General features: G+C 34.9%; 1 protein-coding gene across 1 annotated transcript in view; it reads left to right on the top strand.

The window, feature by feature from the left end:
* tmem131l (transmembrane 131 like) overlaps positions 1-12,581 on the top strand; it is a 130,429-nt gene that overhangs the window by 73,221 nt on the left and 44,627 nt on the right. The window contains exons 5-9 of the mRNA XM_028802678.2: positions 4,086-4,209; positions 8,131-8,247; positions 8,609-8,710; positions 9,341-9,418; positions 9,940-10,087. Coding sequence (XP_028658511.1) covers positions 4,086-4,209; positions 8,131-8,247; positions 8,609-8,710; positions 9,341-9,418; positions 9,940-10,087 — 569 coding nt within the window. The remainder of the gene's footprint in view (positions 1-4,085; positions 4,210-8,130; positions 8,248-8,608; positions 8,711-9,340; positions 9,419-9,939; positions 10,088-12,581) is intronic.

The raw sequence follows: 12,581 nt of genomic DNA, 5'->3' as shown, positions 1-12,581 counted from the left end.
AGCAGCGTTAAGGACTATTTAAAATAAAAAAATAAAAAAGGTAAATTAAGTGATGGAGCCAAACCACAATGGAAGTGAATAAAGCGCGATTTGTTCCACAGCTGATAGAGCTGTTGTTTTTCAGAATTGGTAAGAAGAGAACAGGATGGTGCTTTTGAGTGCATAATTAATATTATTTTGTTTTGTTATTTTTTTGTTGGTATTCGAACCCACTGTATACTTGAGGCAGTGCTAATTTTAGGCATTGATGCTAATGGAGGTTTGATATTTTTAGCAGTTTGAATAGAAGGAGGCGGAGGTTTGTCAGTGGAGGAGGTTGGGAGCTGATAGCGTGTTGCCACACCCACCACATGACAACACCTGGATTGGGACTCTAAATAAATCAAGTTTAAATTACCTTTGTAACATTTTATATTAAAAACCATTTTAAAATGGAGTTTTACTGCAATCTCATTTACACCAGCAACACAAAGGACTGTATGCATCATGGTCAGAAGTAAGCAGCTCAAGTCAACTACTAGTTTTAGCTGCTGGTTAAAAAAAAATTAAATCTGAGTAGTCTCTGTGACGATGTGGGTTTACTCCAGGCTCCCATCATCCTTATGGGAGCCCTGAAACCGACACTGTCGGTAATGTCACCGATGAGCTCGGCAGTGAGGCACAACAAATGGAGTGAGGGGATGGTGTTAAAAAAAACAACAAAAAAAAAAACTACCAAGTGTTTTTATTAAAAACAGCAAACAAAAACAACAGTGTCCAAATAAATAAGTGCAGTGCTTTTAAAAATCTTCCTTAAATAAATAATCCATTAAAACAGAAATGAAATAGTGGAGGTTAAAATCCATTAGAAAAAACAATCCCTTTAAAACGACGAGGTTAAAACAACGGCTGGAAGCAGTCTCTTTTTAATCCAAAGCACGGTGCCTTCTTTTTACCTGGTGGCTCCCCTGCTTCTCCCATCAGGCTTCTCGACAGGGGAGATGCCCTTCCTGCAGCTGACCTTCTTTCTATTCAAGTGGTCTGGAGGCTCCCCGATCCCTGGCTTCAGTTCTACTCTCTCCAGACCGAGACATGGCTTTCCCCAACAGCCAGGATGCTCACGTTGGGGAACCCACCTTCCAAGCCTTCCGACTCCCGCTGTCTTCCGCGGCGAGCCGCCCTCCTTCTGGTCACTTCCGCTCCTCACAGAATGCTCAGCGGGTGCAACCACTACCAATTGCCCTAGGTGTCGGCCAAACACCCCGCTAGGGCTCACCGTCCAGCTGCCTGTGAGCGCTCTCTCTCTCTCTCTCTCTCTCTCTAACACACACCGCCTTTCTCCTCACTGCTTCCTGCTTTCTTCCACACTACTGCAACCTCAGTTTCTTTCTCTCTTTTTTCTTCCTCTCCCTGCTAGCCGCCTCACGCTTCTATATGTTACAGGGACGTGGATCAGCTGTGGCAATGAGCTGCTCCTGGGTACAAGTACAGATGCGGACGACTCCTCACCTCTGCACTTAAGTGAGAATCGCCCGCATCACGAATTCCCTGAGAACCGCTCAGTCACACACCACCACGCCCCCTCGCTAAGCGGCAAGTATTTATTTAAAAAGTGGCCTTTGATGTGAGCTGTGGACCTGCTATACACCAAGTCTCTCCTAGACTTTCTCGAATACTAAGATATGGTGATGGATTTTTGAGGAGTAAACTGCAAGACAATGATTATATTTTTATATTATGTACAGTACATTAAAGAATCATCAACAACATTTCAAATCAAATTAATAATATATTGATCAATTATTATAAAAGTAAAGTTTGAATAAATCGGACTCTGCAGTTGCATGAATAAGAAGTAAACTGCCACTTCTGGTTAACGGAAATAGCCCAAAAATTGATAGAAATCTACGTTTTGTACCTAATACTTGTATGGTTGACCTAAGTGGACGCGTACTCAAGTTAACATGTTTACATACAAACATACACACACACAGATATAATTCCAAAAATGGTATTTTCGGACTCGGGAAGGTCTAAAACATCGAAATTCAACAAAATCTCAGATTGTAATTTTTGCATGATTCCAGTGCTTTTCTTATACTTCATATACGAGAAAGTAAAAATGTGTATGTATATGTATGCATGTATGTGTATATATCTATATATGGATAGATGGGTAGATATACTGTATATGTATATATATATATATATATATAATATATGTGTGTGTGTACATGTACATAGCACTTCAAGTACTGTACTGATGCCCATACCCAGGCAAAGCATAGTAACAATGTAATTACACTGTATGATAACTCTGCACTTGTATGCTCTATGAAACAGTGCTATATATAAATGTTTGTGAGTCAAAGCTATATTTAGTTAAAAATGGTGAATCCTGCTTATATTTTACAATTTCTGCACACATCCCACTCTCACTCATACTCGTCAATGTTAAAGTTTTCAATCAATGTAAATGTATTTTATACTAGGCTGTTTGAATATTTTTGAAGAAAAAGGTGAATTCAGAGAAAACTCTAAAAACAGGGAAAACACATACTCCACATAAAAATGCACTATAGTGTTGTGTAAATTTCATTTTCTAGTTTTATTTAAGGATTTATAGGAAAAAAAGGCTCAAATGATAGAAGTGTTAGTATGGTGATGTACTGAGTGCCAATTAATGGTATGTTTTATGAAAAGATTAGTTTTTGTAATATTCATCTATTTATTCTTTTCCTTATCCAACATAGTCCAATAAGAGATCAGAAGCTGCAGCATCAGGTGCAAGTTACTATAGTAGGCATACCTGGTTAGCATGTCAGTTCATTGTAGGGCATATTCACACTCACAGAACCAACTAAGACATCGAGCTATTTAATTTCAACTTTAGGGATGCTGGTATACAATTGTCTCAATCTAAAGTATTGAACACAATTTCTCAGCCAAGGAAATAATTATGTTGATTGATAATTAACATTGTACTGGATTTCTTCAATGTTAATGTAGTAGCTTTTTGCTCACAGTATATCAGATATTCAGTAATTATGTCAAATATATGCATTCATTTAGGAAAGAGTCAAATGCAGGAAGTAAAATTGTTACACACTGCCATCTTGTGTCTGTTTGGCAAACCTGCAAGCTGGCTTGTTTTCTATAGAGATGAAGAGGGAGGAAAGAGTTGAGAAGAATTAAGGATTAATAAAATTAAAATCATGTCTAGGAGGGAAAAAATTCATTGTTTGCAGGAGGCTTATTAAACAAAGGAATCCCAGAAACAACTAAACTTTATGCAATGCTTTTGAGTTAAAATATGTCTTGTAGCACATTTTTCCTGTCTAAAACTGCATATGTGATAATAGTTAGGAAAAAATGCTTTATGAATTGTTTCCGATTTAATAAAACTTTTATTTACATATATGTTTCCATATGAACTAGTTTACATCAGCGGTTCCCCCCTAGGGGGGGGCGCGAATTTTGCCATATGTGGCGTAATTTAAACTTGTAGCGGTGTATCGGCAGCAAAAAATATAGGAATACATTTTATTAGGTTTTCAAAAAAACGTTAGGGGAACACAATTAAAACTGTTATGAAAACTCGGGTCGCAAATATTTAAAGGTTGAGAAACGCTGGTTTACATATTAAATTTGTTTTCCATAAATGATTAAGTGGTTAGTGTTACTGCTTTGCAGGTACAACATGCTATGTTTGACTCCTGTAACCATGAAAAGTTTCAAATGAATTTTCATCCTTGCCCTCCTGGTTTCCTCCCATGTCCACACAGATGGACCAGTTAGGTTAATTTGCAATGAACAAACAGGCATCCTGCTCAGTGCTATTTGTAACCTTGCACCAAGTGCAGTTGGTATAGAATCTGGCAGCCCACCAGTGTTACTTAGTTGAATTAAATAGGTTTGAAAATGCTGTATTATGATTTAATAGATTTTTTTTTTTTCTTACGACGTTGCCTATGTTGAAAGTTTTTTGCAACTGTGTAGCCATTTGTTAAGCAGCACACACTCATAAAGGCCTTTTGCTAGCTTTAAGTTTGAAAATGTTGACTTATTAATGGCCTGTAATTACTATTTTCTTTTTTCTTTTCAAGGCCGGTGGGGGTACCAAGAGTGGAAGTAGTCAACGTCCTCAATCCCAGTCATGATCTACCATTGACATTGACATCACTGTTTACATCAAGCACGCATTTTTATATGCCATCATTCCATAGTAGGGTGAGTTTTTAACATTTTTTGGCAGCACATCCTCTGCCCCCAGGCTGTAATTTATTTTGACTCTGAAGAATTTTTAATGCTGTATGTTGATATGAAGAGTTTAGATGCATTTTTCTTAACTTTCACACTCGTTTGACACAATAAAAATAATAATTTATGATGTGTTTTTTTTAATTGGTGAATTTGTATAGATGGAATAGATGTATTGCTTTAAATATGCTTTATGTCTAGCATAGAAGTTACAAACAAGGTCTTTTTTTAGCCATTTGGAGTGTTTGTTTACAAGGAATGTGCTATTTATAATTGTTGGACCCTTGAGGCTCAGTTAATGCAACTTTCTTCTGCATTTATTTATTAGTTTTCCTTTACTTTTTGTTTGTTTACCTTTTTTATTATTTGTATTTACCTTTTGAAAGGTAAGGGTTATCACTTTTTTAGTGATATTTCAGACAGAAACTTGCTAAAATAGAATTATTCTTAAATATAGATTAAAGCTTGTTTTTAAAAATGTTTAATGGTATATTTATCATGCAAGTTATTTAATAATTCCACCAGTTTTCAAAATCAATCCATTTTGATGATGCTTTAGAATGCTTGCCTAGGCAAAGTATTTTTAATTAAAAATACACTTTTCAACTCTAGGCTTTTTCTTTTGACTCAAATATCTGATTCTCGGCATCTTGTAAATTATTAGCATAATGTGGGGCCTTGTTTTTTTTAAGTAGTTTGTAGATTTCTTAATATTAACCAGAGTAGTTTGTCATTATCTTTAGAATTCTGCCTTTGCAAATGTTATTTATTCAAAACCTTTTTATTTAATACTCTTAAGAACAGTAGTAGAGTATAGGTGGTTGGGAGAGGCCCTCGTTGGTTACTTGGTTTAATTTGGTGTGTTATCCAAAGATCATGTTGTAGGTGTATTTGGTGGCGCAATAGCTTTGGGGGAAAAAAACTAGGTGGGCATAACATACTGTATTTATTCCTATATTACTTCTCAACAAAGTTTACTTCTAATATAGTTACATGCAATATACAGTGGGGCAAAAAAGTATTTAGTCAGCCACCAATTGTGCAAGTTCTCCCACTTAAAAAGGTGAGAGAGGCGTGTAATTTTCATCATAGGTATACCTCAACTATGAGAGACAAAATGAGAAAAAAAAATCCAGAAAATCACATTGTCTGATTTTTGAAGAATTTATTTGCAAATTATGGTGGAAAAAAAGTATTTGGTCAATAACAAAAGTTCATCTCAATACTTTGTTATATACCCTTTGTTGGCAATGACAGAGGTCAAACGTTTTCTGTAAGTCTTCACAAGGTTTTCACACACTGTTGCTGGTATTTTGGCCCATTCCTCCATGCAGATCTCCTCTAGAGCAGTGATGTTTTGGGGCTGTCGCTGGGCAACACGGACTTTCAACTCCCTCCAAAGATTTTCTATGGGGTTGAGATCTGGAGACTGGCTAGGCCACTCCAGGACCTTGAAATGCTTCTTACGAAGCCACTCCTTCGTTACCCGGGCGGTGTGTTTGGGATCATTGTCATGCTGAAAGACCCAGCCACGTTTCATCTTCAATGCCCTTGCTGATGGAAGGAGGTTTTCACTCAAAATCTGACGATACATGGCCTCATTCATTCTTTCCTTTACACGGATCAGTCGTCCTGGTCCCTTTGCAGAAAAACAGCCCCAAAGCATGATGTTTCCACCCCCATGCTTTACAGTAGGTATGGTGTTCTTTGGATGCAACTCAGCATTCTTTCTCCTCCAAACACAATGAGTAGAGTTTTTACCAAAAAGTTCTATTTTGGTTTCATCTGACCATATGACATTCTCCCAATCCTCTTCTGGATCATCCAAATGCTCTCTAGCAAACTTCAGATGGGCCTGCACATGTACTGGCTTAAGCAGGGGGACACGTCTGGCACTACAGGATTTGAGTCCCTGGCGGTGTAGTGTGTTACTGATGGTAGCCTTTGTTACTTTGGTCCCAGGTCTCTGCAGGTCATTCACTGGGTTCCCCCGTGTGGTTCTGGGATTTTTGCTCACCATTCTTGTGATCATTTTGACGCCACGGGGTGAGATCTTGCGTGGAGCCCCAGATCAAGGGAGATTATCAGTGGTCTTGTATGTCTTCCATATTGCTCCGAGATCTTGCGTGGAGCCCCAGATCAAGGGAGATTATCAGTGGTCTTGTATGTCTTCCATATTGCTCCCACAGTTGATTTCTTCACACCAAGCTGTTTACCTATTGCAGATTCAGTCTTCCCAGCCTGGTGCAGGTCTACAATTTTGTTTCTGGTGTTCTTTGACAGCTCTTTGGTCTTGGCCATAGTGGAGTTTGGAGTGTGACTGTTTGAGGTTGTGGACAGGTGTCTTTTATATTGATAATGAGTTCAAACAGGTGCCATTAATACAGGTAACGAGTGGAGGACAGAGGAGCCTCTTACAGAAGTTACAGGTCTGTGAGAGCCAGAAATCTTGCTTGTTTGTAGGTGACCAAATACTTATTTTCCACCATAATTTGCAAATAAATTCTTTAAAATCAGACAATGTGATTTTCTGGATTTTTTTTCTCATTTTGTCTCTCATAGTTGAGGTATACCTATGATGAAAATTACAGGCCTCTCTCATCTTTTTAAGTGGGAGAACTTGCACAATTGGTGGCTGACTAAATACTTTTTTGCCCCACTGTACATAAGTCCTAAATTCACAAAGCCTTTGATGACATTGTTTTAAATAAAGAATCATAATGTTTTAAGTATGAATTAACAGAGCATAGCAGTCTTCAATCCAAGTACGTAGTTAGTTTTCTTTCTGTCTTTCTGTTTTTGTATCTGACTGCTTGGCAGTTCTAATGACAAATGCCCAAGACTGCCTAAAACTTCTTCAAAGTGACGTATTACAATGGAGTGGGGACATGTCACATTAAGATTGTAGTCTTGAACAGGATTTATGTGTGTTGTTTATTTTTCTTCATTTTGAAGTGCTTTCATTTTTAAAACACTTCAATTGTTTTTAAAATCCAGAGACTGTATGTAGTTTTCTTCAGCATAGATTAGCATAGATCACAAAATAGAACTTCACAATATGATCAGTGAATGAGCAAATTGTAATTTACAAATAGGTATGTTATATATCAAGAGCACTACACTCACTTGTCAGCAAAATGTACCCTAATATTAAATAATTAGAAAAATGCAAACTTCAATTAATTTAAATCCTTACTTCTTGAAAAATTTTGCTATGTAAGAAAAAAAATTCACATAATTTTAGATTTCTGTCCTGCAACGTATGCCGTCTTTCTGATTTGCCTTCCAGGTAAATGACTAAAATGACTGTAAAAAAAGTAGGAAAAGAAAGTATTTATTATTATTTACTGGAGACTTAATTTTTAGGAATTCTAAATGTTTATCTTATGAAAAATAAAATGAGTAACTGTAAAGCCAAAGGCTTCTAGTCTCTCAGAAACACGACAAGCTTGTTATTGCAGAACATAATAAGTGTATAACAGAGACAATAGACAGTTGGGTATTGAACCCAAATTACATTATTTTGGTATAAAATTAAGAAGAAGAGTGACTGTTGTGATCTATATCAATGAAATATATTTTTTAGAGAAATCGTCTTGGTTTTATGTTCAGCCTGATGTTTTTTTTTATACTTTAAGTTATACAAATCATGTTTTTAGTATTCATACGAAACATGTTTATTAGACTATTAATTGTTCTAGATTTTGCATATAGCTTTTAGATTTTGTTTAAATTCTTCAGTAGGTTGTTGATTCGTAAAATTAATTATTTGAACAAGACCAGAAAGTTAACTCTTAAGTAATGGGACTACTTTAATAAGGGCTATGTTTTCTTTGAGTATTCCGTGCACTGCATGCTTTTATTTAGTAGTGTTCTCTTATTTACTTTCAGGTGATCCCACCCCGAGGAAAATCCTCATTTAAAGTTATCTTCCTGCCAACAGAGGAAGGAAGTGTAGAAAATGTTTTATTTATAAACGCATCCTCTCATGGGATTATTTCCTATCAGGTCAGTCTTGATATCTTTAAAAGTTTTACTAAAATCTTTTCCGCATTATTCCTTTAAAATATAATTTTAAGATTTGCAAAAAAAAAAAAAAAAAATTAACTTTGATACTCTTAAAACATTTTAATATACAAGTATTTAATTATTGACCCTACATCTGTCTGGTTAATTTATATTTAAAATGTGTGTGTAATGGAGAAGCAAAATATGTAATGTTGATAGCAAAATACAAACTAAAATATAAATGTAACATATTTGTAAATGATCAACATGACACCTCACACATCACTTGTTTTTTTTTTTGTTTTTTTTTTTAATTTAGCTAGCTGATATATTATAAAACCTTGTGTGTGTTATTTTGCAGCTGTTTGGTGCTGGTATATCTTTAGGTTCTTCAGGTGTGCCTCTGAAAATACCCAGTACTTTCATTTTTCCAGATATACATATATTACGATCAAACACTCAGGTATGTTTTAATTGTTAATGATCATTCCTAAATTATGACATAAGTTTATGTATCTTAGAATGAGTATCTTTGCATTAGCATTTGCTTGTTTGTCAACAATTGATGCATGTTTAATACATGTTGAGACGGTCTTTGAAAGCATTTAACGCAGTAAGATTTTAACCAAATGTAAAATATTGAATGGACTCCTAATGGATTAGTGATGCTTGCATACTTTGTGAGGCCTATCTGTATTTGGCTAATTTTGCGCTAGTTTGTGCACTACTTTTTCTGTAATGACAGTTGTATAACATCTGTATAATTTTCTTAAAATAAGTCATCTTTAATTAGTAATCCTGGTACTTTGAAGCTATTTTGTGTAGTTTTTAGGTTGGAACTGTAAGGTATTAACCTTGTGAAGTGTGTATCACCAGCTGACAATATGAATAAGCAAACTAACGTTAATGAAGCAAGATGGCCATAGCACTCATCCATGTGTGATGTCACTTAAAATCTGAGAAGATGATTAAAAATAAATTTAAAAATAAATTGCTTACAACTAGCTTTAGGTAAATAATTTGCTTTACAGTATGTTCATTTTTGAGCAGTAAATAGTCATAAGTGAAAAATCTTTCCTTTTCAATTTTTCAGGAAGAAGCTTTAAATAGCAGTAGGCTGTGGCTGCAGCTTGAATGTAACATACCTAAAAGAGGTGTTCACTATTCTCAGGTAATTGGGCAGGATGTCAGCTTTTGTCAGTAGTTTAAAACATCATTACATAGTGTTACATATACTAATTTTTATGCTTCTTGGTTTGTCATTGATCAAATTTTTGGTCATACACTTCGCAAGTTGCTTGGCATTTGGCTATATATAATCTGTATTGCTGACTTCATGTAAATTTGTTTAGTATAATATCTTAATTTTAAATTGTGGATTAATAAAAATTGTTGTCCTCAGCTGCATCTTTTGGGGTTATTCTGATTTTTCATGTTCTTTTTTTTTTTGCCTGTTTTTATTTAGTGTACTGCACAGTCACATTGGGCAATTGTTTGCAAAATTCTGTAGAACAGTGATTTAGATTAAATAGGTCATAGTGTGTTAAAATCAACTGTTTAAACACAGGGCCAACACCGTTCCTGCTGTAATGTATTATAATTGGAAACTTGTACCTTTTTAACAGCAATTTACTGTTAAACCCATATCTATATGATTTGCATTGATTTATTTGATCTGTTTTCTTTTTCTAGGACTCTTGCTTTGTAGAAGAAGAAAACTTACTTGTTCAAGTCCATCTGTTTGATAAAAACAGAAGAAATGAAGGATTTGAAAAACTGGAGCACTACGTTAATGAAAATGTTTTTGTGCTCTTTGTATTAAAGGGATATAATATAGTAGGTAAGACAGCTAAACATTTGCTAATGTACTTCATTCTTCCTGCAGCAAAAGTATTTGTTTAGGTTTGTGAAAGAAATTATATTCATTTATAAATAAATTTACAAATGACTTTGAAATATTACTGTACTTCAGAGAGACATCTCCATATTGTACACTCAGACAGACAGATGTGTTGGTGCATTTTACTTTTGCATGTGCTCTTACCAATGGTTGAATTGATTGTTTTTGAAGATAAATTACTAATAAATATTAAAGTACTTCAGCCTACCAATAGAAATCTTGCTCCTTCATAATAAGTGTAAAACTCCTACAGCAATTACTCATTTAGCATGAAAAAAAAAATCACAATTCCTTAAATATTGTAGGGACCAATACATCCTTAATTAACAATCTCTTTCATGTATGTATGCCTGAAGAAGCTTCAATATAAGACATTCTGGCCTTTCTTCGTGTGCTTTTTTGACAAAGCTAGCTCATGAATTATACATCTTCCTGGTGTAAATCTAGTTTTTTTTAATGTTTTGTTATTGTTATTTTTTTTGTATAATACATAGCGCATCCCCAATTTGGCATATATGCCCTGCTTACATATAGTCAGTTTTGTCGGTCTCCTTGAGGAATAACATGAGAGAGGCATTAATTAGTCACCTTTTAACCAAGATTTTTTTATAATAATTACTGAACAGTTTAAAATCCAACATCATTGAAATGATAATGTCATTGTAAACAAATGTAAGAAAACCACAATAATATTTTACATTTAACAGAGAGAAAGGGTGGTCTATGGCAGGGTTTCTTTGTCTTTGTGACCCATTCCATGATAATTAACAGAACTGAACAATGTCAATTGCTTAAACAACCTGCAGCGATCCATCTTAATACTCTTTTTGTAAACCATACGCGACACATTCCCATTAAATACAACAGTGACTGGTGATCCAAAGGCGGCAAACTTTAATAAACTCTAGTCTGTGGTAATTAAAGAATAGTGCAAATGGTAACATGTCTGACTGTAAATTGACGGCATCGTGGTTCAACTCCACCTTGTATCATTTTTTTTTTTTTTTTTGCCTTGATGATTTTTATGTTTCATATACAAAACAATGTTAAGAAAAATGATCATCAACCATATGTAAGTGATATCAGAAAACAAAATTGGTTATTAGTATAAAATTATTATTAATGATAGAAAAAAATATTTTCCTTTGTTCTAAAACTTTTAACACACATGCATTTAATTTTATTGTTTGGAACCATCACATCTTTATTTCTTTGGAATTTTCCATTACTGTATACTATAACTAATTACAATACAAACGTTCCTTAAAAACTCCATCTGTCTATCCTGCATTGTTCTTTGTTAGTTCACATGTCTGGTTTACTCCTGCACAATTATTTGTCTGGGAGTTTAAAATTATCACTCCAGTTCATAAGTACTGTGCATTAGTATTCTGTACGTTTCTTTGTTCCCACTTTGTACTATAATAATAACTGTTATCTATTCCATCATAAAACAAAAATGGCTTGCACAATGAGATCCTTAACTACCTCTAAATGATTAAATGATAACAAAACAGGGAAAAAATACATCTAAACTTTTTCTCCCAAGGTACCTGATAGAGCTAACTCGAAAGAACAGGCACCGAAGTATATGAGGTGATGTCCAACTTCATCACTAGCATAGCTGAAATACCTTATGTGTGTCATCACTCATATGATTTTGCAGTCCCCCCTGTCCCACCCATCTCCCACATCATCATCATTGGTTTAACCAAACGACTCTAGCTGCAGACCTTCAGAGCTCCACTCCATTGAGGAGGTTGTTGCCTTACCTTAGATGTCAGTGATATGTCTGGTTACACTATGGTTAAGATTAGGGTTGGTGCAGGGTTATCTGAATGAAGTTGAGTAAACCAGGTGACAAAAATCTGCAATCCCATTGGCTCTCCAGAGGAGTTGCTGGATTGCAGAGCTGTGGAGGTCAGCAGCTAGACCTGTCTCAGTTTAACACCCATTTTTCAGGGAACCCAGAACAGGTGGAAATCTGTTTTCTTCTCTATTTGTGATCTTGGCTATCTTTTCGTGCAATACCCATGGTTTTCCTACCAATATGCAAATTTCCATACAAAATCAAATCTGATCCACAAAAATACAAAGAGTAAATTGTTATTGATCAGATAAATAAATAGAACATTTATTTGTGCATATTTTTGTTATTTTTATAGGACAGTTGCTTAGATTTTTTAAGGAGTCATTTCAATTGATACAGTGCTTCTGAACTATTTTTTTCCTTTCCTCATTGTGTTTTAATAACATAACTGATTTTGTATTGGCATCCAGCTAGACACCCATGATTTGAACTCTGACTGTCATTGTTAACGCCTGGTTCTAAAACTCAGTATATATAATTTGTAATTTTTACTTGGAAGCCATGGTAAACGGTGTACAAGCAAAACAATTATCACAAGAACAAAAGAAGATTATACTTTATATT

The sequence above is a fragment of the Erpetoichthys calabaricus genome, chromosome 5 (assembly GCF_900747795.2).
Source record: "Erpetoichthys calabaricus chromosome 5, fErpCal1.3, whole genome shotgun sequence".
Lineage (NCBI taxonomy): Eukaryota > Metazoa > Chordata > Cladistia > Polypteriformes > Polypteridae > Erpetoichthys > Erpetoichthys calabaricus.
This window is presented reverse-complemented; position numbering and strand designations above follow the sequence as displayed.